The sequence below is a fragment of the Pseudophryne corroboree genome, chromosome 12 (genome assembly GCF_028390025.1).
Source record: "Pseudophryne corroboree isolate aPseCor3 chromosome 12, aPseCor3.hap2, whole genome shotgun sequence".
NCBI classification, from domain to species: domain Eukaryota; kingdom Metazoa; phylum Chordata; class Amphibia; order Anura; family Myobatrachidae; genus Pseudophryne; species Pseudophryne corroboree.
In genome coordinates this window covers 80970650-80996337 of record NC_086455.1, presented here as the reverse complement: position 1 = coordinate 80996337, position 25688 = coordinate 80970650, and the positions used below count along the sequence as shown (strand labels likewise).

Below are 25688 nucleotides of genomic sequence, written 5' to 3'. Positions count from 1 at the left end.
TGTCAGAGCAAGACTGTTCCATTCCTCTCTAACCCTAAGATATTCTCGGTATAGGGATTTATCAGAGCGGGCAGATTTGAGCTTGTTCTTGAGGACTGCCAGCCTAGTCTCCACATCCCTCTGATGAGCCTCCCTCCGTTTACGCAGACGTGCAGCCACCTGAAGTGCAGATCCACGAGTTACTGCCTTGAGAGCGCACCAATGTGTAAACACACAAGTGTCGGCTGGGTTATTTTGTTTCTAGATACATAGTAAGCATTTGGGCAATGGAGTTCCTAGTTTTCTGATTAGAGAGAAGGTGGTCACCAAGGACATGGCAGACTTCTAAAAGAATAGGGGTCCCAGCATAAGAATAGGGCTGAATGATCGGACCATGCAACTGGCAGAATAGTTGGTTTTTTTAATCTGTTGGAGGGTCTATTTATCTAAGAACACCAGATCAATCCTGGAGAATGACCCATGTACAGGGGAATAAAAAGTATAATCCCTACGGGTAGGGTTTTCTGCTGCGGGGTACACTGGGCTCCACAAGGATTGGACAATGGGGTGTAGAGTAGGATCTTGATCCGAGGCACCAACAGGCTCAAATCTTTGACTGTTCCCAAAATGCACAGCGCCACCTCCTCTATAACCCCGCCTCCCTGCACAGGAGCTTAGTTTTGTAAGTTGGTGCTGCAGTAAGCAGGCACTTAACAGAGGGGCTGCTCCAAGCAGCCCTAAGAAAAGCTTTTTATGAGGTAAAAAGTGAAGACTTCAAGGGCAGCAGTGGTGGTAAATGTCTTGTGACATTCACTGCTGCAGCTCCAGCTCTCCCCAGCGGCGCTGTACACTCCCGAGCCCTGGTTGCCGGGTACCTACAGCGGAGGCTCCGGTTTTCTTCACGTTAGACACACAAGGCTGGGGCTCTCCAGGATCGCGTGGCCACGCTTCGGGAGGTGGTGAGTGGGTCCCGCTTGCGGGACCCGGTCTTTATCGCAATCCGGCGCGGTCAGTGGGAGGCGGGCCGCGCGCGCTGGCGGTGGACACTGGATACAGGCGATCCCACTAGATCACCAGGGCATGGGCACAGATCAGGTTTTCTCTCTAAACCAATTCTTATATCGCCCACAGTACCCGGTGGTTTTGCCAGCAGAGGGGATAAGGCTTAGACCTGAAGCCCCTCCCCCAGCCCCAGGGCGCCATTTCTAGCAAGTGTTCCCACCCTGGAGCTGCATCTCTGTCTTTTCCATGCTCCCTGTCAGTGACTGCGGCGCCATTATCCCTCAGCTCACTGTTCCTGGGACTGCTTGGGCAAATCCTCCTATGTAAAGCCGCCTGGTTGTCAGTGCTGTGACTTTACATGACACTTAAGTATTCTACCTGCCTTTTTTAGTCAGTGTTAGTAAGAAAGAGTGCACTTAGTCAGGGTTTTATAGTACAATTACCCTGTGATATACATCCAGTTCTTACTGTGTACTGTTATATCTATTGTTATATAGCTGTGTAAGCTAGTCCAGTGCAGTATTCTTGTCAGTAATAACCTCTGCATTGTACAAACTGTGACTTTCTGTGTGTGCATTGATAGCTGAGTGTTGTCCATTTCGTGTCTTTCACTCAACTTGCTATCCCTATATTCTATAACCTGAGGGGGCTTGGTGCGTCAGGTTTTATCTAATATAGGATTTTCACAAAGATATACTGTATTACGTATTTTTCTCTGTGATTTAGTCACCATATCTCTCCTTTATCTCTGCTGGTGCTGACTACACTGCACAGGGGTTTGGGTTTAGAGGTATAGTGCTGCTGATAATTGTACTGTGTTACCTCATACTGCAAGTATATCATGTCGGCTTCTGAGGGTAACGGTTCTGGGGCTGAACACACTGCCCTGTGTTGCTGAAGCCATAGATCCATATGAGGAGAATATAGCAGCTGTGGGCTCTGGTTCTGGGGGCTCCTTGCCCCCCAGTGGGACTGTGGCAACAGAGGCACATACTGACCCACCGTGGGCCGCTTTTTCCATGCTTCTGCATACGCTAGTTCATAAACGAACACCCCCTATGGGACCCCCAATGCCGGTACAACCGTATGTGGTCCCTGCAGCTAACCCGCCGTGGGCGGACGATTTATCTGCTCAGTTAAAGAAGTTGAACCAGTCCCTGACTACTAAAAAGTCTGACCATCGCTCGCCTAAGTCCAAGGGGTCCTCTAAGCGAGCGCTTGTCTTCTCACAATCCACTGCTGTCACTGGCACATCGTCTGATGAAGACGGCACGTATACTGACCCCACAGGTTCTGACTCGGATACGGCTGATGGGGAGGGTAGTTCACATGTGGATGTTCCTGATCTTGTGAAGGCTATTAAGTTAATTCTAAAGATTACGGATGATCCCGAGCCATCCGTCCCTCCTAAGAAACCAGATAGGTTCAAGCATCAGAAGGTGGTTAAACAAGTTTTACCTCGCTCTGACCACCTAGTGGAGAATACGTCAGGAACCCTGGGAAAACCCGGGTACGAAGTTTGTACCTCACAAGAAAATGCTGGCTCGCTATCCCCTCGCGCCAGAGTTGTCTAAGAATTGGGAAATGCCTCCACCAGTGGACTCACATGTGGCTAGGATGGTGGTTTTCTCAGCTCTGCCTGTCACTACCGTCACGTCTCTAAAAGAGCCTACGGATAAGCGTGTGGAGGGTTATCTGAAAGCGATTTACACCCTCACTGGTGCTGCGCAAAGGCCACTATTGCAGCTACATGGGCTGCCGAGGCTATTTAAGCGTGGGCCTTGGCGTTAGATACTGAAATCTCCTCTGACCATGCTAGACAATGCTTGTCATATATTGTCACAGCTTCTCGCTATATTAAAGAGGCAGCTTCGGATGCCGGTATCCTAGCAGCCAAGGCCTCTACTACGTCAGTCCTGGCTCGCCGGATATTGTGGCTGAGATTCTGGTCTGTGGATCTGGACTCTAGAAAACCCTGGAGGTACTCCCTTTCAAGGGGGATATTCTGTTTGGGGAGGACTTAAATAAGATAGTGGCTGACTTGGCTACTGCCAAAACTGCCTGTCTACCAAATACCGCTCCTACTGTGTCGAAGGCTAAAGGTACGTCCTTTCGCCCTTCAGGTAAAGCAAAAGGTCAGGCGTACCACAAGCAGGCCCGCACTTCCAAACCTGGTAAGCTGAAGCCCAAAAGAGCCTGGGCTGCCCTCAGCCAGCTTCCAAGACCGATAAGCCTGCCGCATGATGGGGCGGGCCTCCCCCTGGGGGATCCCAGGGTGGGGGGCAGGCTTCTAGGGTATACCCAGGAATGGTTGAAGACCACTTCAGATGCCTGGGTACGGGAAGTCGTCACTCGAGGTTACGCCATAGCCTTCAAAAACCGACCCCCTTATCGATTTTGCCAGACAGACGTCCCGTCGGACCAGACAAAGGCAAACACACTGCATTCGGTGGTACGGACCCTCCTGGATACAGTAGTCGTAGTACAGGTGCCTCTTGCTCAGAGGGGCCGGGGGTACTATTGTCCGCTGTTTCTAGTCCCGAAACCGAATGGGTCCTCCCGGCCCATTCTCAACCTCAAGGCATTAAACAGGTTTGTGAAGGTTTCCAAGTTCCGTATGGAAACCCTTCGCTCTATAGTTCTAGCCTTGGAACCTGGGGACTACATGGTCTCCCTGGATATACAGGATGCTTACCTGCATATTCCTATAGCAGCGTCACATCAGCAATACCTGAGTTTCGCTATTGGCATCCTTCATTACCAGTTTCGGGCGTTACCTTTTGGTTTGACAACGGCTCCGCGAGTATTCACCAAAGTAATGGCGGTGGTGACGGTGGTACTCCGCCGTCAAGGGGTCAGGATACTGCCGTACCTGGTCGACTTGTTAATCCTGGCAAATTCCCCAGAACTTCTCCTGTGTCATCTGGATATTACGGTCCGGTTTCTACAAGCCCACGGGTGGCTCATCAACTGGAAGAAATCCTCCCTGGTCCCTGCTCAGAGCATGGTGCACCTGGGAGCGCTATTGGACACTCGCAACCAGCGGTTGTTCTTGTCTCAGGAGAAAGTCCTGAAGCTTCAGGACAGGATTCGTTGCTTCCTTTCTCGTCCGCAAGTGTCGATACATTCGGCAATGCAGGTGCTGGGCCTCATGGTCTCCGCATTCGACATGGTGGAATATGCTCAATTCCATTCTCGACCCCTCCAGAGGCTGATTCTAGCCAAGTGGGACGGCCTGCCTCACCGGATCAGGTCTCGCATGATCTCATTGACTCCGGAGGTCCGTCTGTCGCTACTTTGGTGGCTCCGGGACCAACAGTTGTGCAGGGGCCTTCCCTTCTGGATATCCAACTGGGTCCTGTTGACGACAAATGCCAGTCTAAGAAGTAGGGACGTGGTGCTGGAGCAACACTCCCTTCAGGGTCGGTGGACCAAGGAGGGGTCTCTCCTCTCGATCAACATTCTGGAATTGCGGGCGGTCTTCAATGAGTTGAACCTGGCCCAGCATTTAATTCAGAACCGTCCTGTTCAAATACAGTCAGACAACGCCACCACTGTGGCTTACATAAATCATCAAGGCGGCACTCAAAGCCGTTCAGCAATGAAGGAAGTCTCACGGATTCTACGTTGGGCGGAACGCCATCTACCGGCCATATCGGCAAAATTAATTTTGGGAGTCCTGAATTGGGAAGCGGACTTTCTCAGTCGTCAGGACGTGCAATGCCAGGGAGTGGAGCCTCCATCCACAAGTGTTTCAACTCCTAGTGGAAAAGTGGGGTTTTCCAGATGTAGATCTGATGGCGTCTCGACACAATCACAAGGTTCCGGTCTTCGGAGCAAGGACAAGGGATCCTCAAGCAACATTCGTGGATGCGCTGGCGGTGCCGTGGAGGTTTCGGCTGCCGTACGTGTTCCCTCCGGTGTCACTCCTGCCCAGGGTAATTCGGAAGTTCAAGCAAGAAAAAGGAAATCTGCTTCTCATAGCTCCGGCGTGTCCCAGACGGCACTGGTTCTCAGACCTGCAAGGCCTATCGTCAGAGTGTCCACTTCTGCTTCCACTTCGCCCAGACCTCCTCGTTCAGAGCCCCTGTGTCTACCAGGACCTAGCCCGGCTGTCTTTGACTGCGTGGCTCTTGAAGCTTCCGTCTTGAGGGCTAAGGGTTTTTCTGAAGAGGTCATTAAAACTATGTTGCGGGCCCGGAAACCGGCTTCTGCTCGGATTTACTATAGGGTCTGGCATTCCTACTTTGTTTGGTGCGCATCTAATAATTATGACGCTTCCAAGTTTAGTACAGCCAAACTTTTGGCTTTTCTGCAGCAGGGCCTAGATTTAGGCCTGTGTCTGGCCTCCCTCAAGGTTCATATTTCTGCTTTGTCGGTGTGGTTTCAGAGAAAAATTGCGACTTTACCTGATGTTCATACTTTCACTCAGGGTGTGTTGCGTATCCAACCTCCCTATGTCCTGCCTGTGGCTCCTTGGGACTTGTCGGTGGATTTGGAGGCATTGCAGGAGCCTCCGTTTGAACCCCTGGGTTCAGTTGACCTTAAGTGGCTTTCCCTTAAGGTGGCGTTCTTGCTGGCTATTGCCTCTGCTAGAAGAGTGTCGGTTTTGGGTTCCTTGTCTTGTAGTTCCCCATATCTGATTTTTCACCGTGACCGGGCGGTTCTTAGGACTCGTCCTGGATATTTACCTAAGGTGGTTTCTTCGTTCCACCTTAATCAGGAGATTGTGGTTCCGGCCCTTGTCTCTCCTGATCTGTCTCCCATAGAGAGGTCTTTGGATGTGGTACGGGCTCTCCGTATCTACGTGAAGAGAACTGCTTCTGTTCGAAAATCTGATTCTCTTTGTTTTGTTTGGATTTCACAAACGTGGCTGGCCTGCTCACAAGCAGATCCTGGCCAGATTGATTTAGAATGGTGATTGCACATGCTTATGTGAAGGCTGGTCTATCAGCTCACATTACAGCCCATTCTACTCGGTCTGTTGGACCTTCTTGGGCGGCCCAACGTGGTGCGACCCTTGAACAATTGTGCAAGGCGGCTACGTGGTCCTCGGGAACACGTTCATAAGGTTCTATGCCTTCGATACTGCCGCTTCCCAGGATGCTTCCTTTGGACGCCGGGTTCTTCTGCCCGCTACAGTGCGTCCCCTCCCATAAGGAACTGCTTTAGGACATCCCCATTGTCCAATCCTTGTGGAGCCCAGTGTACCCCGCAGCAGAAAACGAGATTTATGGTAACTTACCTTTGTTAAATCTCTTTCTGCGAGGTACACTGGGCTCCACAAGGCGCCCACCCTGATGCACTTAGCTTCTTTGGGTTGGTATGGCATTAGCCGCTGACACTTCTCTTGTCGTGAGAGTGTGGTGTTTGTGGCTACTAACCGTTGTCGTCTCTCTTCCTGCTACTGCATTGGGCTGGTTAACTAAAAATTGAGCTCCTGTGCAGGGAGGTGGGGTTATAGAGGAGGCGGCGCTGTGCATTCTGGGAACAGTCAAAGCTTTGAGCATGTTGGTGCCTCGGATCAAGATCCTCCTCTACACCCCATTATCCAATCCTTGTGGAGCCCAGTGTACCTCGCAGAAAGAGATTTAACAAAGGTAAGTCCTTACCATAAATCTCGTTTTTAGCCCTCCAAACATCATGTAGTTCGTATTTGTGAATTATGCGTCTAAACGCTGTGGATTGATGACATTTAGGTAAAGCCTTTGGGGGGCAGGGCTTGGATATTTTATCTAAATTTGGATTAAGTGCCATATTAAAGTCTCCTAAAAGGAGAAGGGACCCCGTTAAACAGGACTGAAGAACAGTACGGAACTTCCTAAGAAAGGAGATCTGCTTGGAGTTGGGGGTGTAGACTACCGCTAAGGTAACGGTTTTGTCATCCAGTGTGCCCACCAATATCAAGTATGTGCCATCAGAGTCAGAGAGTTGCTTGGTTACTATAAAATTGCAAGAGCAGGATATTAAAACAGCTACCCCTGCTTTTTTTGCTTGGGCCGTTAGACATATAGCACAATGGAAACTTATTTTAGAATGTTGGAGGGGGGAGACATAAATTGAGTTTCCTGCAGGGCAACAATGTGGGCTTTAAGCTTCGCAAAATGAGAGAGCGCTAGTTTTTCCGCTTGTTTGGGGAATTTATACCCTTGACATTCAGAGAAATGACATTAACCATAATGAATCCTAACAAAATGATATATCAGTACGGACCAGTAATGTAAAAACGAAACAAAGGTGTAAGCACGATAACACGTAGAAGAATATACATTAATACCCTCTTCCTTGTACTTCCTTTCAACGACTTCAAAGTTAAAGCAGGGGAAGGGGGGGGGGGGGGCGGAGGGAGACAGTTAAGAGAAAATGGGGAACAATAGTAAATAAACCATGCACCATATAGATGCAGCTTTAGACCACCAGAAGCGGTGGCACATTGTGGGAAGTGGCATCTATAGCCTCCACCACCACTCTACATAGACCCGAGAACAGAATGTAGTACATATTAAACTGAAATCCACTGGCGCTCCATCCTCCCATAAGTTAACTCAACAATGGAGCACCAGGAGAGAGACCTATCAACGAAACACATAACCTAACCCGTGCAAACTACATCATGAGGCACCAAGGCAATTGAATAGAAAGAGCAAGTACCAGGAGAGTGAGCTGTGAAAAGGAAAACAGTAAGTAAAAGAACATTAATCCACATATGTAGAGAGACGCTATAATATCAATAGTATCAAGTGAAGTCCGATTATCAGTCTGCAACATGGATCCTCATATCAAGGACCAACAAACTTCAGGCCTGTGAAAAAAGATAATTGAACAAATAGAACATAGAGAATATTGACACTCAGGTCGAGTTGCTCACATTTGACCAGTCCTGGGCTAATTTGGACGTGTGCGGGAGGCCAGAAGAGGTCACTTCTAAGTTCCAAGAAACCGGAAGTCGGGTGTCTTCGTCTGGCGAAGCAATGACACTTGTATTACCATTTCGCCTGACAATCGGACTAGTAGGGAAGCCCTAGCGATATTGGATATTTGCCTTTCGGAGAGCTCTCGTGATTGGAGTGAAGGACCTCCGAAGTGCCAACGTAGCAGCAGGTAAGTCCCCAAAGACCTGAAGATCCCCTAGTATTGAGTTGGCAGTGTCCACGGATCTAGCAGCTTGGAGCACCTGGTCCTTGATGTGATAGTAGTGGAACCTCATGAGCATGACCCTTGGCGCATCCCTTGGAGCTGATCTTGCCTTAGGCAGTCGATGGATATGATCCAGCAGAAAGTCTGTAATATGGACAGTAGACAGCAGTTTTCGTGACGAGATCAGTGACATATTCTGTTAAGTCTGAATTCGATACAGACTCTGGAATTCCTCTGCTCTTCACGTTATTCCGACGTGATCTATCTTCCGACCTTACTGCGCAGAGCCATAACCTCCACCTGAAAGTCTTTATGAAGGGAGATAAGGTCATTGTGAGATTTGACCACTTTTTTACAAGTTTATTTTCTAAGTGGTCTGTACGCTAGCCTATAGCATCGACAGATTGTTGGCAGCTTTGCAATGCCAGTTTAAATTCCAGCGAGAAGTCTGAGTTAAAGGAGGGTAGGAGTTGCTTCATAGAGCCAATCGCTAACGGGGCATCATCTCCCATATTGGATGCCACCACCGGAATCGATGCGGTTATAAATTGTAGAAAGAGGCTTATGTACTTTATCAGTGGGGAATTTGCCCTTGGCACCTTGTGACGAAGGTGACTGAAAAAACTCACCAGGGGGACCCCGTTTGAATCCTTCTGACATTTAGACGGCATTACGTCTTTGAGACAGAAAAAAAAAAAAAAAAAAAATATATATATATATATATATATATATATATATATATATATATTCAAGTAAGCTGATCACGACAGACTAGAACAGGGTGGTATGTTGCAAGTACTATTCCGTACAAGAATGTCACATTAATTATGTACTTATATGCAGTGTGGCGGTGGCCCAGGTATATTAATTCACTACGAGGACATCATATCTGAAAACATCAGTAGATTCCGGAGTAACTGTGCCCTCACAGAGCCAGCAGCGTGGTTGATTGTATAAACAGAATACACTGTACCACCAGATGAGGATAGTGTAACATGGGTTATACTTGTTATGAAGACAGGATAGAAATGGAAGGTGACTTCAGATATAGGTATTGGGCACTCGCCCTGCACTGGAAGCTGGTCTCTGCAGATTATAAGATATTGTGCTGCACAAGAGGGGCTCCAGACACGGTCCAGCCAGTATCCAAGCCTTCCCAAAGCAGACAGGCCACTGCTGCAATCAGTCCCAGCACAGGCAAAGGGGACTCAAGATGGCCGCAGCGGCTCCCTGATGCTGGTCCTGATGCTGACTCTCCCTGCCCAGCGTCCTCTAGTCCCAGAGCCCCAGCTGATGTCCATGCCGGGGGTCCGGAGAGGCTTGTGAGCGGTGTGGATATGCAGGGTAAGTCCCGCGATCGAGGATTTCTCTGCTGCTACCTGCCCGCGCTCCGGGGCTTATATCGCGGGTGCAGGGAAAACTTGAGCCCCCGGCTTCAACATACGCTGAGACCGCAACCTGCAGGGACAGACAGAGCTGACCTGCGGCGATCAGCGCTTGGCTCAGTTGGACCCCAGGGAGACAGAGGAATCTAGCAGGGGCGCCCACAGCGGATCTGAACACTAAGACATGGGCAATTAGTAGCTTTGAGGAAGGAGCTCTGCAAATACTCGTCTGCACTCCACAGCAGTTAGGCCACGCCCAGCCTGCACTGCTTTTATATATAGCACAAAATGTCACCTGTCCACCAAGCATGTATAGTAAATACAGATATACACCCATTAGCCAAAATAATAGAACACCCATGTAAAATAAATAAAGTAGACTTGTAAAAATGGTGCTGGTTAAGAACATGGATATATGAAAGAGTAAGCTGATATTGGGTACTTCTAGACTGAGTGTTCAATTAAGAACTTCTCCGGCATGGTCAATAGATTAGCCATGGGATATGATGGGGCGACAGCGAATTGGCACCAAACGATCACAAGCTTTCAGTCCTCCCAGGATGCAACGGGCTCGTCCATATATCCCCGCCCACTGGCTCAGGCAAATCAGTTTTTTTGTTTGGTGCGGCAGGAGCCGGACCATGGTCACAGGGCTGCGGTGTTTGGCAGCCCTAAGCTTTCTTATTTTATTTTTATAGTCTTACTACGTTTCTGAGTGATCTTTCCAAACAGCGTCTTGTACGCATATTGGAAAGAGTCGCTCCAACAACTCTCTGCCGGGTCGCAACAACGCTTACCCACAGTACAAGTGCTGTCTCGACGGGCATCTGTGTCGGATGTAACTAGCAGGTCCAGCAGACGTTACCAGGCTGTGGCCGGAGCACGGGGAGAAGGTAAGGCATCGGTACCACTTAGAAGGGGATTAACGGACACAGCCGCACTGTATTGGGAGGCGACTACCAAACAGCTGGCGCGCCGCCACCACGGGTGCACCAGTGCTAGGCCTTAGGGATCATAAGGCACCAGGATTAGTAGGAGGCTGCGATCACAAAGGGGGGATGTCAGCGGTGGGGAGTCAGACGCTCTCCTGGTCGTCCCTCCCCCCCAGTTCATGACCAGTTTCCGCCGGTCTCCCGCCATGAACTGATTGCCTCACTTCCGTCTCAGACGCTACCACGAGGGGTCTCTGTCGCAGCATAGGCCGCTGCGTCTGTGTACACTAAGTGCTACCGCGAGGAGACCGGATTGCAGTACAGGCGTCTGTATGACCGGTGTGTCTGCATGCACAGTGCGTCTGTGTTCACTAAAAAGTTCTCGGAGCGGCAGTGTACACTAGTAGCGTCTGGATCCACTAGGCGTTCGCTAACGTATTCATCGATCTTAACAGTGGGGTGAGTCTCCCTGTATCCCACTCTACTGAATACGGGTTATACAGCACTAAATTTCTATCTACTTTTTGTCAGTATGAACTAAGTTAACTTTAGTGCCTATTGCATATGAGTCTGTGCACATTGCTGTGGTTTTCTTCGCAATGCGTCTGAATACGTTAAAGAACTGTTTAGAACCGAATTCAGTAATATGTACTCCTACATACTTTGAAATGTGTTTGTCGTTGATAATATGCTCATATGACTAATGTATAACATGTGACTGACTGCTAGTATGATTGCTGACTTTATATATGTTTGTCAGTGGTTTCTTCAGAGCCTCAATGCTGGTGCATGGGTTGGGGTCAGATTGATATCACTTTAACTATAGTAAAGTGATTACAGTCACAAATTGTGTAGTACACTGTGAAAAGCTGATTATTTATCATGTCTAAGAGTGGCAAAGGTGACGAGGTTACATTAACAGTAACACCAACACTCATGACATGTTTGTCCTGCAAAGTGGAATTACCCTCACAGGATCTGGCATATGATGGGTTATGTACATATTGTTTTGCCTTTCAGCAGATTGCAAGGCAGATCCCTGTTTTAACGGCAGGTAGATCCACCTTGGGCTATGTTTGCACAGACCTTGTCCAGTATAGCTTAACGGTCCCTACAGCTTCAATCTCAGGAGTAGGGTACACTTTTAACCCATACATGCAGCTCCCTTCTTACGATATAGCCCCAACAGCTTCTCCAAGTAAACAAGCTGATACACCAAGGGTAAATATATCATTAAATTCACAGGCTACACAGGATGATGCATCAGATGATGATAGATCTATATACTTTGCTTCAGCATATGAAGAACAAGTAGAAGGTATCAGCTCAGAGGATATAGCTGAATTAATTGGAGCAATGAAGGTTATTCTGTCCCTAGAGGATTCAGCAGAGCCGGTGTTAAAAACGAAGGCACCTGTGTTTAGACGTCCCAAAACCGTTAGGATGGCGTTTCCAGGGTCAGATCAGCTGACGGAAATCATGGAGGAAGCTTGGGCTACACCCAATAAAAAAGATAGAATTCCAAAAAAATGGGATTCCTATTATCCTTTTCCAACTGGGGACTGTTTAAAAAGAGAAGTGCCTCCAAAGGTAGGTACGCACGTCATTCGATTAGTACGAAAAATCTATATTGCCTTTTACCGTCTACATCTTTAAATGATGTCACAGGCAGAAGAGTGGATGATTTTTTGAAAACCATGTTTTCTCTGTCAGGGGCAGTCATAAGACCAGCCATGGCTTCAGCTTGGATGGCAAAGGCGGTAGCTGAATGGGCTGACGACCTGGAAAACGGGCTTTCGGCACCCACTAGGGAGCAGGCATCCCATATAGCTCACATGAAGCAGGCTGCGGTATTCTTAGAAGAAGCAGCAATAGATATGGGTACTATTGCTTCCAAGGCATCAGCCTTAACGGTAGCGGCTCGCAGAGCAATTTGGCTGCGTACATGGAAAGCTGATTCTGGAATCTTTGCCTTTTGTTGGGAATATTCTGTTTGGTAAGGAATTGACAGATATTTTGGTGTCAGAAGCAGAATCCAAGAAGGTTAGGTTTCCTGCCAATTATAACTCCAGGCCTAGGGGTTTGGGTTTTCGGCCATTTCGGTGGCAAGGAAAAACAAAAGGAAAGAGTGAGGCTAAGCAGCCCCAATACAATAAGTTTGGTAAGGCAAAGAAGCAATGGGCCACCAGAGGGCCAGCTTCCAAACCAGAACAGAAACTATCAGCCTGATGGTGGGGGCCTCCGCCTGGGGGACACCAGGGTAGGGGGCCGACTTCTTCAGTTTGCACACATATGGCAGCAGTCGACAACAGATGCTTGAGTGCAGGAAGCGGTATCTCTGGGTTATGTTTTCCCCTTCAAGAAGCAGCCTCCTCGAAGGTTCTTCTGCACCAGTCCATCTCGTATAGAGGCGAAGGCCAGAGCCCTGCAAGAAGTAGTTCAGAAATTGCTTCAGTCGAGAGTAATAATTCCAGTACCCCCGGCACAACGGGGACAGGGGTTTTACTCCAACTTGTTTTTGGTTCAGAAGCCAAATGGGTCATTCCGCCAATTCTCAATCTCAAAATGTTAAATACATTTGAATACCACGTTTCCACATGGAGACGTTACGCTCCATGGTTTTGGCCATAGAACCAGAGGATTACATGGTATCTCTGGATATACAGGATGCTTACCTGCATGTTCCTATAGCATTGTCTCATCAGTGTTACCTCAGGTTTGCCATCCTCCAGCAGCATTTTCAGTTCCAGGCCTTACCCTTTGGGTTAGCCATAGCCCCCAGATTATTTACCAAGATCATGGTGGTTATGGCAGCTTATCTCCGCAAGCAGGTGATAAGAGTTTTTCCATACCTCAACGATCTTTTAATCCTGGCACAATCCCAGGAATTGCTCTTGAGCCATCTCCAACAGACAATAACTTGTCTACAGAACCACAGATGGCTCATAAATTGGGCAAAGTCGTATCCATTTCCGTCACAACGGATGATTCACTTTGGGACTGTATTGGATTCAAGTCTGCAGAAAATATTTTTACCTCTTTACAAGATATCCAAGGTGCAGTTAATGATTCAGTAATTGTTACACAATATCAATTCACGTAGCGAGTGATGGGGTTGATGGTGTCAACATTCGACATGGTGGAATATGCACAATTCCACTCAACCTCAGCAGCGTCTGATTCTGGCCAGATGGAATGGAGTACTTCAGACAATAAAGAAACAGACGATGGTACTTCCAGTAAAGTTAAAAAGGTCATTAGCCTGGTGGCTGCAGACATCCAGTCTAGACAAGGGGAGACCCTTTTGGATATTAGATTGGGAGGTCCTGACAACAGATGCCAGTCTTCAGGGCTGGGGAGCAGTGTCCGGAAAATTATGGTTCCAAGGACAGTGGACCACAGAAGAAAGTTGCTTGCCAATAAACCTGTTGGAACTTCGGGCCATGTACATGGCACTGATTCAGGCAAAGGACACTCTGCAAGGAAAACCAGTCCAGATCCGCTTGGACAATGCAACGGCAGTAGCGTACCTCAACCATCAGGGAGCAACTCGCAGCCAAAAAGCAATGAAGGAGGCAAGTCACATACTAAAGTGGGCAGAACTCCATCTCCCAGCATTGTCCGCAGTGTTCGTTTCCGGGAGTCCTAAACTGGGAAGCGGACTTTGTCAGTCGACACGCCATTCAAGCAAGCGAATGGGCTCTACACCCGGAAGTATTTCAGACTCTAGTAGACAAGTGGGGGTTGCCAGAGGTAGATCTCATGGCGTCCCGTCAGAACAACAAAGTACCGGCACCGGCATACGGGTCAAGAACAAAGGATCACAGAGCGGTCCTTGTGGACGCACGGTCAGTGAAATGAGATTTTCATCTGGCAGATCTGTTTCCTCCGATCTCCCTGTTACCCAGGGTGGTCAGGAAAATAAAGCAAGCAAAGGGTGCCGTGATTCTAATAGCTCCGGCTTGGCCCAGAAGGCATTGTTACATAGATCAGCAGAGGATGTCGATGGATGCTCCAATTCTGCTCCCTCAACGTCCAGAACTACTGATGCAGGGTCCTTATTATCACAGGCATCTGGATCGACTGTCTTGGACGGCGTGGCTGTTGAAACCTCTATCCTGAAGTCAAGAGGTTTTTCACAACAGGTAATTCAAACTATGCTCAGAGCAAGGAAACCCTCCTCAGCTCGCATTTATCACCGAATATGGCAAGCCTATATTCATTGGTGCAGTGAAAGAAGTATGGACCCAAAATCTTTCAGAGTATCCAGAATCTTAGATTTCCTTCAAGCAGGAATGGATAAGAGTTTGAAGGTGGCCGCCTTGAGAATACAAGTATCAGCATTGACTGTATGGTTCCAAAAGAAATTTGCCAATTTACAGGATGTGCATACTTTTTTCCAGGGAATGCTGCGCATTCAACCACCTTTTGTTCCTCCTGCAGTGCCTTGGGATTAAGCCTGGTTCTCAAAGCTCTTCAAGTTGCTCCCTTTGAACCACTTAATAAAGTGGATCTTAAGTGGTTGACTGCTAAAGTTCTCTTTCTGCTGACTATAGCATCAGCTAGAAGAGTGTCAGATTTAGGAGCGCTGTCCTGTAAATCTCCTTTTATCATTTTTTTTTATCCAGATAAAGCAGTTCAGAACTAGGTCAGGTATTCTTCCTAAGGTGGTATCTAAGTTTCACCTTAACGAAGTAAATTGTGGTCCCGGCTTTTCAGGTATCGGGACTTTCTGCGGGAGAAGCGTCGCTGGACGTAGTCCGTGCATTAAGAATCTACGTGGATCGTACCAGTGCCATCAGAAAAACAGTTTCTCTCTTCATTCTCTACTAATTTCACAAGAGGGGATGGCCTGCTACTAAACAGACGCTAGCAAGATGGCTTTGAATGATGATTTTAGAAGCATATTCTCGAGCTGATCTCCCTGTTCTGGCTAACGTCTCTGCTCACTCTACACGTAAGTTAGGTCCTTCATGGGCACCACAACATGGTGCTTCAGCAAAACAGATATGTAAGGCAGCCACATGGTCTTCCATTAGCACAGAGATTTTCAACCTTTTTACAACTTGCGGCACACTGAACAAGATTTAAATATTGCCAAGGCATATTCAAATATAATGGTGATGCATGGTGCAGTTGCGTGTCCTAGGATGTCATGTCACGGCTTCTCCATAGGTAACGCCTGAGTCACATCTGAGAAAGCCAGAAGAGCCCAACACTGCCCGGGCCCAAAATTAGAACTGGCTCCGCAACCACTGAACCCGCCAGTATTGATCATTCCAGGGCCTCAGTAGCGGCAAAACACTGATGGGCCTGGCTGTGCTTCTATGGCGGCACACCTGGAGACTGCTCAGGGCACACTAGTGTGCCACGGCACAGTGGTTGAAAAACACTGCATTAACACATTCATTAGACATTATGCCTTGGATACTTTTGCCTCCCATGACACTGAATATGGGCGTAAGGTTCTCCTGTCTAATCAGGAGCGTTTCCACCACTAAAAATTGCTTTGGGAAGTCCCATTGTTATCCTGTGGATAACCTGTGGACCCTGCCGGAGAAATATACGTTATGGTAAGAACTTACCGTTGACAACGGTATTTCTCCTATGTCCACAGGGATCCAACCCTGACGCACCTGATTTGAGATTTTTTATATTCACTAAACTCTTCCCTCTTGCATGGAAGGGTGTGCATGTGTGGTGTTCTCGCCTGAATAGGGTTCTACATAATGCTCCTGCCTAAATGCTTGGGAATGCAACTGATTTGCCTGGGCAAGTGCCAATCCGCTGTCGCTCCATCATATCCCATTGTTATCCTGTGGAAACCTGTGGACATAGGAGAAATACCGTTATCAATGGTAAGTTCTTACCATAATGTATATATATGGGCAGGTGTGAAGACCATAGTGACATTGATAAAGGCCAAATCGTTATGGCCAGAAGACTGGGTAGGAGCATTTCCAAAACTGTAAGACGTGGGGTTCCCAAGGTCAGCCGTTAGGAGTACCTGCTGACAGTGGTCAGAGGAGGGTAAAACCATGAAGATGCCGACATGGTATTGGGTGTCTGAAACTCAATATGAGAGGTCAACAGAAGGGCTACAGAATAGAATATTGGAAATAAGAGTAACGTGTCATGACACATTGCATCATTCCCTGCTACGTAACCTCAGGCCTGTCGGAGAGCCTGTGCAAACCCATACTCACCATTGAAAGCACCTTCATTACACATGCAAGTAATGGAACTAGACTTTGGTTCAATGGAAGGTTTCCTGAACCTATGAATCTCATTTTCTGCTAAATCACATGGATAGCCAAGTATGTGTGCGACATTTACCTTGTGGAGAGATGGAATCATGATGCATGGTGGGGAAAAAAACAAGCCGGTGGAAGGGTAGTGACATGCTTTGGGCATTGTTCTAAAGGAAAACCCTAGGGCTGGACATTCATGTGGACATTATTTTGACCACATGTACCACCTACTTAAATATCGTTACCGACAAGGTACAGCCTTTCATGGCAACAGTACAATCTTTCAGGAATGTGTAGCCTGCCACACTGCTTCGATTGTTGGAGATTTTTTTGCGCCATAAGATGAGGAATTCATGGTGTGAGCACCAAATTAACAATCTCATTCAGTGGAATATCTGGTATGTGTTGGAAAACAGTCTGATTCGTGGTGCCTCCACCTCGCAATTTACAGGCGTTATAGGGCAAGCTGGTACTAGATACCCCCAGACACCTTGAAAGGTCTTGTAGAGTAGATGGTCTGTGCTGTTATGGTGGCACATGGAAGACCGCATATTAGTCAGCTGGTAATACTTTTCTGGCTCATTGTACATACAGTGCATGCATTTGCACACACTATATAATAATCTTTCATATCACTGATAGTCTAATGCTCTACTCCATACACATTTTAAAACATTTATATTTATTATTATAATCTAACCAATGTGTATCTAAAATATATGGCATCATCCCTATCAAAGATTCCATTTATGTAATGCTAATTGTATTTGTCATTAATGTCATTTGTTTTGTTTCTTTCTCTTGCAGATCTTCCCCTCCCAAAGAGAAAACGCTGAGCGAGGCAAAGATTATCTGCGAGATAGTCAGGACTAATAAATCCTGAATAAGTGGTGTGTGTGTGTGTGTGTGTGTGTGTGTGTGTGTGTGTGTGTGTGTGTGTGTGTATGTTTTATGTTTTTTTAATACTGGTCACTGGGAGAGTGCATTATTTTTTTCTTATGGTTGATTAAAATGCTGCGTGGTAATAACATTGACTACAATACATTTTTGAGATTCATACGTTTAATAATAATAAATGAATCCTCAATTCCAGTGTTTGTCAGTATTTATATCAAGTGATTGTAAAAATATTGTGTGAAATCTGAGTAAAATATAATTTATCAGCTAGAAAGTAGAATTAAAACTTGAAAGGATCTGTTGTCCGCCCTATTAATGGTATTTCCAATTTTACCATTTTATTTAAAGTGGCAACTTCTTTTTGAAGGTAATGCACATGGGGCGGTATCCAATTAGCTGCGGTACTTTACAGCGCCTAATTGGTTTGCTGAGGGCTATCCTATTAGCCCTGATAACCAGCGCTTATCCCCCTATGCCGGAACTTATCGGGACTTGGATACTGGGACATACTACTCATTCTAGCAGATGGTTGAATGACTGAGAGTTTTTTCCTGTGAATTGATCTGCAAACTTGACACGTTAAGTGTCATACGCCTTATTTTAGAAATAATCGGACATAAATACTCGCCTTTACAACAACGTGGGGCTGTTTTTGGTGAAAAACAGTGTCTAGAAACTTTATCTTAAGAACATACTTTCCAACTGAGATAAACCCATGATGAAGTCTCTATGTAAGATGAAATGCGTTGGGTATTCTTTCTATTATGTTCTGATGTAACCTCCAATCTACAATATTGGAAGGAGGATATCGCAAAAGAAGCAATTGTACATCTATGTGAAACTAGACCTCCAATACTTAATAGGGGGCTGTTGCCATTGAAAGTATCTTTGAAAGCACCGATGTGTATATGGACACTCTTTTAGAAATTAATTAAAAAGATGTTTTTGTGTATTGGAACACACAGTTTATTTCAAGTTATGTACGGTTATGTTGAAAGTTGATAATAGCAAAGTAGGGGACAATTTATAGTTTAACAACAAGAATATGTAGAAGATCCCGCACTGGTCTAGAGATAGTCTAAAGATACAAAAAAAAACAAAATCTGACAATCGGGTGAAAAGTCCCAATCAGAGTCAAAATGGTGGTGCACCCAGAGTCAGTGTAACAAACTGTTTACAAGAACGAAGAAAAGAAGACTCTGGTGTGGGCGCACTCTTAGAATAGTAATTGAAAGTAAAGATAAGGCTAAAAATAAATCTTTTTATTTAGGATTAAAAGACATAAAATGTCATGGAAACACAACACTAATTACCAACCAATCCGGTTGGATACTAAAACACTAATAGTGACTATGAGTGTATCAATAATAATATTGTCACACAGTGGGATGAATTATGCTGATATATACTGAATTAATAGTCAATTCATAAATTCACATCCCTAGTACGGAAATAACAACTAGCTTGGATCGAAAGTATTCCTAATGATTGTGAGATAACTGGATAGGGAGCTTATGCCAATGAAACCTGAAACCCGTATGGGTGATAGTAAAAGATGAACGGAGGAAGGAAAATAGTAATGAATCTGCTGTCAGTGTAAAGGCCCATATACATGGGAGAGATGTGTGCTGAGCGAACCGCTCAGCACACATCTCCTCCACCGCTCAACACAACGCGATGTGTGCTGAGCGATGCAGCGGAGGACGGGGGGGGGGGGGGGGGCTCATTTCACCCAACGGTTGAAGTGAGCAACGTGCTAGATTGAGCCTGCATGCAGGCCAATCTAGCACCGGCGATAGCTATGTGTGGGGCCGCGCATCGCTATCGCTTAGGGGGGTACACTTGAGTGATCTGTGCTTAAAATCTGAGCAATCTAGCCAGATTGCTTAGATTGTAAGCATGGATCTCTCCGTGAGTACCCCTCTTAAGACACAGAGTACCTCGTGGGTGAAAGCTCCTACTACACTTGGTGTTGCCGGAGAGACCCCAGCCCACGTGGACAATGGCCGCTGCAGCACTGAAGGGGTTAACCCCTAGTGCCCGGCGCCATGTTGCGGACAATAGGCGCTTGGCAACCAGAGGCTGTCCCCGACCCACATCACCCAGACCGGTACTGACCTTAGAACCTGTAAAACCCTACGGACACGTTGTCATTGACTTTAGTCCTGTAGTGAACCCCTTGACAGAGATGGCTAGGAAGGGCATTCCCAAGTCAGTGGACTTTGCACCCGCTTGCGAGTTGGCATTCCAGTCATTGAAGGAGGCTCGGATACCCGCTCCAGTGCTGATGGCGCACATTCTTGACCAGGACTGTGCGTTATGAACTACTGCGCCACTGCACGGACTGGGAGCAGTACCGAGCCAGAAAGAGCCATATGGGCAGGAGCACCCTGTGGCCTGTTTGAGCAGTATACTGCTATTGTGGGAGGTGGGGTATGCCACAATTGGGACACCGTGGGTGGCACTTGTGTGTAACTGGCCCCCCACCGTGGTGACTTACCACCCACCTGTTAGGTGGCTGCAACCTACCTTGGGGAAATTGGACAGACTGTTGCGGTGGAGCCTTGCTCTTCAGGTTTATGACTTTCATATTATCCACAAGCAAGGCAAGGCTCATAGCAATGCGGATGGACTGTCACGTCAGGAGGAGCCTGAACCCCCAAAGAACTCCCGGTAACCTCATTAAGGACTGCGGGACCAGGGACCGAATCGTTGGGACATGGGTCCCTGGTTGACCCGCTTGAATGGGGGGGGAGGAGTGTGGCCGGAGAGACCCCAGCCCATGTGGACAATGGCCGCTGCAGCACTGAAGGGGTTAACCCCTAGTGCCCGGCGCCATGTTGCGGACAATAGGCGCTTGGCGTCACTGTTAAATGTACTTACGGCGCTGGGCGCAGACTGTTTAAAAATATGTTTAATGATGTGTCTTAACATGTCATATGTAGTGCTCTGCACAATTGCTGGAATGCATGTTTAAATGAATTTATATTTAAGATGTGGTCACCTGTATATTTAAAGGAAAATGCACTTACTATAGATGTCTGAATAATCATCTCCTGTCAGTAGGAAGTGGCATGCTAATGGCCCTGTCCTAGCAGAGAGGTGTGAATGACAATACCTTTTGATGTGTAAGTTCCTTAGAGAGATGTTACTCACAGGGATCTCCTTATCCCATATGTAAAGTAGTTCTGGACTTGGAACCTGTTTCATGTAATGATTTAATTGATATACGAACCCTGAATGGCAGATGCAGGAAGGAAGACTGTTTGTTTGTATTGTAGCTTTTCCTGTTGTAATCTCAAACACTGGGTTTGCCTGGAGATGTGAATGAGACAGAAACATTTGTATTTTGAAGCTATGTGATAAATTTTATCAATAGTGAATGTTAATCTGATACCAAACGTTGTCTGGGTGACAGGAAGGAGGATATTGTTTTATTGCACTTATCTCCTTTTGAAATGTAATTTATTTATTGGTATTTTGTAAAATAACCTGATTGGTTGGAGAAGACAGGGAGGGCTTACCCCCCTGTGGTACTGTGTGGAAAACTGACATAAAAAGGAGACCTGCGTGCCTCCAGAGTTGTATTGTAGTTGTACCATCTTATTCTGCTGGAACATCTTGCTGTATGCTGTTGCCCCTAGCAATAGGGAAGAGTTCTCTTTAGAACTATTGAGCAAATAAAACATCATTGCCTCAAGAAGATTGCTTCATCTTGTGACCTACAGGGTTATGCCAACCATAGCCCCGTCCTCCGGCTGTCCAGGAAAGCACCTAACGTCTCCAAGTTCCGCCTTCCGCCAGCTACCGGTAGACGCCTAGCAAGTGGCTAGTGGGGATTCATCAACACCACACAGGTGTGGTAAGGCAGTGCGTCGGCACATACAGAGCAGAACCGTGGTTCCAAACGCCACGGCAGGTTAGGAGTTTGGTGGCAGCATAAACCCGCCCACAGCGCAGTGGGTGGAGTCAGTAACAGGCGGTTACTGGCGGTAAGCGGGAATCCCCTATGTGATCAGGCCTCGTGTGACCTAACCTTCCAATCTGTGCCACAGAAGACAGGACGCGAAAGCGGCGAGTGCTTTCGTACGGGACCGTCCTGTCACACTTGGTATTCCAAGGAGGTCACCCATCGAAGTACTAACCGAGCCCAACATTGCTTAGCTTCCAAGATCACGCGGAATTGGGCGTTGACAGTGTGGTATAGTAGTAGGTCACTGGTTGCGCTCCCCTCTGGAATCACTGATGAGAGTTCACCGAAAAATGATTCAAAGAAGAGATAGTATTACACAGAAATTGTGGAAAAAAGCGTGTCAAGATGGATCTGCTGCCAGCGTTAGACAACGGAATGAGCCCTGTATATAGATATCCTGGATATTCCCGATGAATCGCTGGTGAGAGTCCACGAAAAATAGAAAGTGATTGTGAGGAAGAAGAGCATGAGAAGGAACAAATGTTGGAGTCACAGTAGACACCTAAGAGCGTCTGTGCTCATAAATGTATCCATATGATATAGAAAGTGATTTCACAATATACAAGTGAAAATAGTTGCAGTTCCAAAGAAAAAATAAATATAAATATATAGGTGTGGGCAAATGCCCTGATCCCAAATACTAAATATGTACTGTTTCTCTTGGGGCTTTGTAGGTTAGGTCAGTGTTAATACAATAGCTATCATCATTTCATACACCTCCTATGAATTTGAGGGGTTAATCTATTGCCTGCATTAGTAAATAAAAATATGAACATGTTCCAAAATAGGCATAATGTATGAGTGATGAATGGATTCAAATATCCCCAATCAGGGAGATATAAAATGCTCCTGCACTGATGTTCCCTTTATGAGAATGTAAGACCTGACAGTCACATAAGGTTACACAGATAAAATGGATGTGAAAATAAGTAGGTTAAACTGGCACGGACACTAATAATACATCACCACTCAGTAAAGTTGAGATCAATATAGAAGTCCAGCACCGTAGATCCAGCTAGTGGAAAGTCCGTAGCACGGGACAAGGGGTGGAAGACTCGTTACGCCCGACCATTCGGGCTTGGTCACTTCCGGAAGTTCAGCCTTATTGCTTAATAATCTCTGCATTGACTGTGTGTGCCTGTATCTGCTGTATGGTTTCACTTTCAGTGTTTCCCAGATATGACTGTCACTATATTCTGTACCCTAAGAGGCTATGTCTGTCTGGGTCCGCTAATATAGTGCGTCACAGTATTTATCCTATACGCATATTTTACTGTGTATTCCGTCACATAATACTGGATTTATTTGCAGGTATTGTATTTTGTTTGGCTTTATCGTACTAAGTCGATCTGTTGCATTTTTACATAATGTCTAACAGAAAGGACAGTAAATCATTGGAACCTCCTGCATCATGCAGAGCATGCTCCAGGGATTTATCAGAAGGGGAAGTTTTGTATGATGGTTTGTGTACTATGGGGTATATGCGATTACCGGCGAATCGCGGCAATTTTTCGGCCGTTTTTTAATTCGACACAATTCGACCGAATACCCAAATAAAAACAGGACACGCACACCTTGAAAGTACAACTTTATTACATACATGTCGACACACACACATACCTATGTTTACACGACGTTCGGTCCACTTGTCCAAGTAGAATCCACGGTGTACCTGTGAATAAAATTATACTCGCCTCAATCCAGTGTCCAGATTATAATCCACGTACTTGGCAAAAAAAAAAAGGAAGGACCCACTCCCCCAGGGTACCCCGGCCAGGGGTGACTAGTTGGATATTTAATGCCACGGCCGCAGGGCGCTGTATAAAAGTGACCCCCGGCTGTGGCATTATCTGTCCAGCTAGTGGAGCCCGATGCTGGTGTAAAAAATACGGGGGACCCCTACTCTTTTTGTCCCCCGTATTTTTGCACCAGGCGCAGAGCCCGGTGCTGGTTTTAAAAATACGGGGGATCCCCTGTCATTTTCCCCCCCGGATTTTTAGAACCAGGACCGGCTCGAAGAGCCCGAGGCTGGTTATGCTTAGGAGGGGGGACCCCACGCAATTTTTTTTCTGATTTTTACCATTCCATTTAAAAAATAATAATAAAAAAAATTATATTTTTAAAAATATATAAATAATACTTGTGCCTCCAAAATAGACAAACCAAGTACCTAATCCCTTCTAATATAAATAGATATGCTATGACCAATAAAAAAAACACCAAAAAAAACATGTTTTTAAAAAATTTTATTAGATTCCGCCACCAAAGTGTGGCGGATTGAAAATGACAAATTTACTGTCTAAAAGCACTGTTGTCGAATTTCCAAACTTCAATTGAATATACTTTTGGCGAATTGCCGCATTTGTACCATTGCAGAAATGTCGATTTTGACAAATGTCGAATTTCAAAAAGCCGAATTTGGAAAGTCCGTTTTTTTGACGGAAAGTACTGAATTGCATTGTCGAACTTTTTTTTGTTGCGAAAATGTCCCGTTTTTCGACATTTTCGGGAATTCGACCGCAATTGCATATACCCCTATGTGTCATAAACCTCCTAGTCAGTCCGCAGCTCCTGTGTCTACTCAGGAGCCACCCTGGGCTGCATTCACTAACCTACCGGGTACTCTGGTAGAACGCCTTACGCCCCCATGGGACCACTTGTGCCACTACAGCCACATATTGTCCCTATGGTTAATCTGCCTTGGGTGAAAAACTTATCTAACCAGCTGCAACAATTAAATCAGTCATGGTTAAACAAAAATCCACCCCAGGTCACTCCCATGCCTCTGGGTCATCTAAGCGGGCTACTTCCTCACAGTCCACGTACCTCTCTGATGTTTCAGCTGAAGAGGAGGGGGAGCATATGGTCCTGTCAGACACTGAATCTGGTGTTTCTGGTGAGGATTCTCCCTTGCAGATTGATGTCCCTGCCTTAGTGGTTGCTATTAAACAAAGCCTACAAATCTCTGATTATGAGGATTCCACTACTGTGGCAAAGAAAACTGATATGTTTAAACAGCAGAAGGTCGTTAAAACTTGTTACCCCAGGGCGTGACCTACATACCGTAGATGGCGGACGCACAGTGTCCTGCTGCCTGATCCTGCTGTAACAGTTGAGGCGACCCCAGCTACACCCGTTTTTGCTCCCCTTCACTCCCAGGATTCGAGAGAGGTGCTTGCGGTTCCATTACCTGATCCGGAGGCTGTATCCATGGTGCGGCCTACTCCATGCGGCGTCTAGCGTTCGGAGCTCTGCAGGTAATGTCCGTGCTGTTATCTGCGTGTGGAGTCCTAGACGCCGCTGGGTGCCCTGTTATCCCCATCGCTGCCGAGACTTCCTCCTGCCTGACTCCGGACACCACCGGCTGTGTTAAGTGTGATGCTTTCACTGCTGGAAATTCCGGGAAGCTGCGCTGCTCTGGGTGATCCCTGCTCTGCCGAATCCCGTACGCCCTGTGCCTCTGGAGTGGTGAGAGGGTCCGGGGGCTGCTCTCAGTGTGGTATGATCACAGTGCTGGCCGGCTCAAGTGAACCACCTGCTAATCTTCGTAGTGTAGCTCTCCTCTCGGTGGGCTGCATTACTGCACCCTATATTTAGAATCTGCATTGTGTGAGCCTTGCTACCACGCGGCCACGGAGAGACTTTAATTTTCTTCGGCAGGGTCCACAGGTTATCCACAGGATAACAATGGGATATGATGGAGCGACAGCGGATTTGCACCAATCAGTCAAAGCTTTCCGGCCTCCCAGCATGCAACGGGCCCATCCATATATCCCCGCTTGGCTCAGGCAAATCAGTTTTTTGTTTGGTGCGGCAGGAGCCGGACCATGGTGAGAGGGCTGCTGGATTGTTAGCAGCCTCAAGCTTTCTTGTTTTATTTTTATAGTCCTACTGTTTTTTGAGTGATCTTTCTAAACAGCGTCTTATACGCATATTGGAAAGAGTCACTCCAATAACTCTCCGCCGGGTCGCAACAACACTTACCCCGAGTACAGTGCTGTTTCGGCGGGCGTCTGTGTCGGATATACTAGTAGGTCCATAAGACGTTACCAGGCTGTGGCCGGAGCATGGGGAGAAGGTAAGGCATTGGTTCCGAGTAGCATGCATGGAATACGGACACAGCTGCACTGTA

The 25688-nt window shown here is 46.8% G+C and overlaps 1 protein-coding gene and 1 pseudogene across 1 annotated transcript in view; one reads left to right on the top strand and one right to left on the bottom strand.

The window, feature by feature from the left end:
* Positions 1-17778, top strand: part of SNAPC1 (small nuclear RNA activating complex polypeptide 1) — a 102920-nt gene extending 85142 nt beyond the window's left edge. Inside the window, exon 10 of the mRNA XM_063947700.1 lies at positions 17494-17778. Within this exon, the coding sequence (XP_063803770.1) occupies positions 17494-17522 (29 nt within the window). The 3' untranslated portion in view covers positions 17523-17778. The remainder of the gene's footprint in view (positions 1-17493) is intronic.
* Positions 17779-21679: 3901 nt separating this feature from the next.
* On the bottom strand, positions 21680-21798 carry LOC134981695 (5S ribosomal RNA; annotated as a pseudogene).
* Between the last annotated feature and the right edge of the window lie 3890 nt (positions 21799-25688).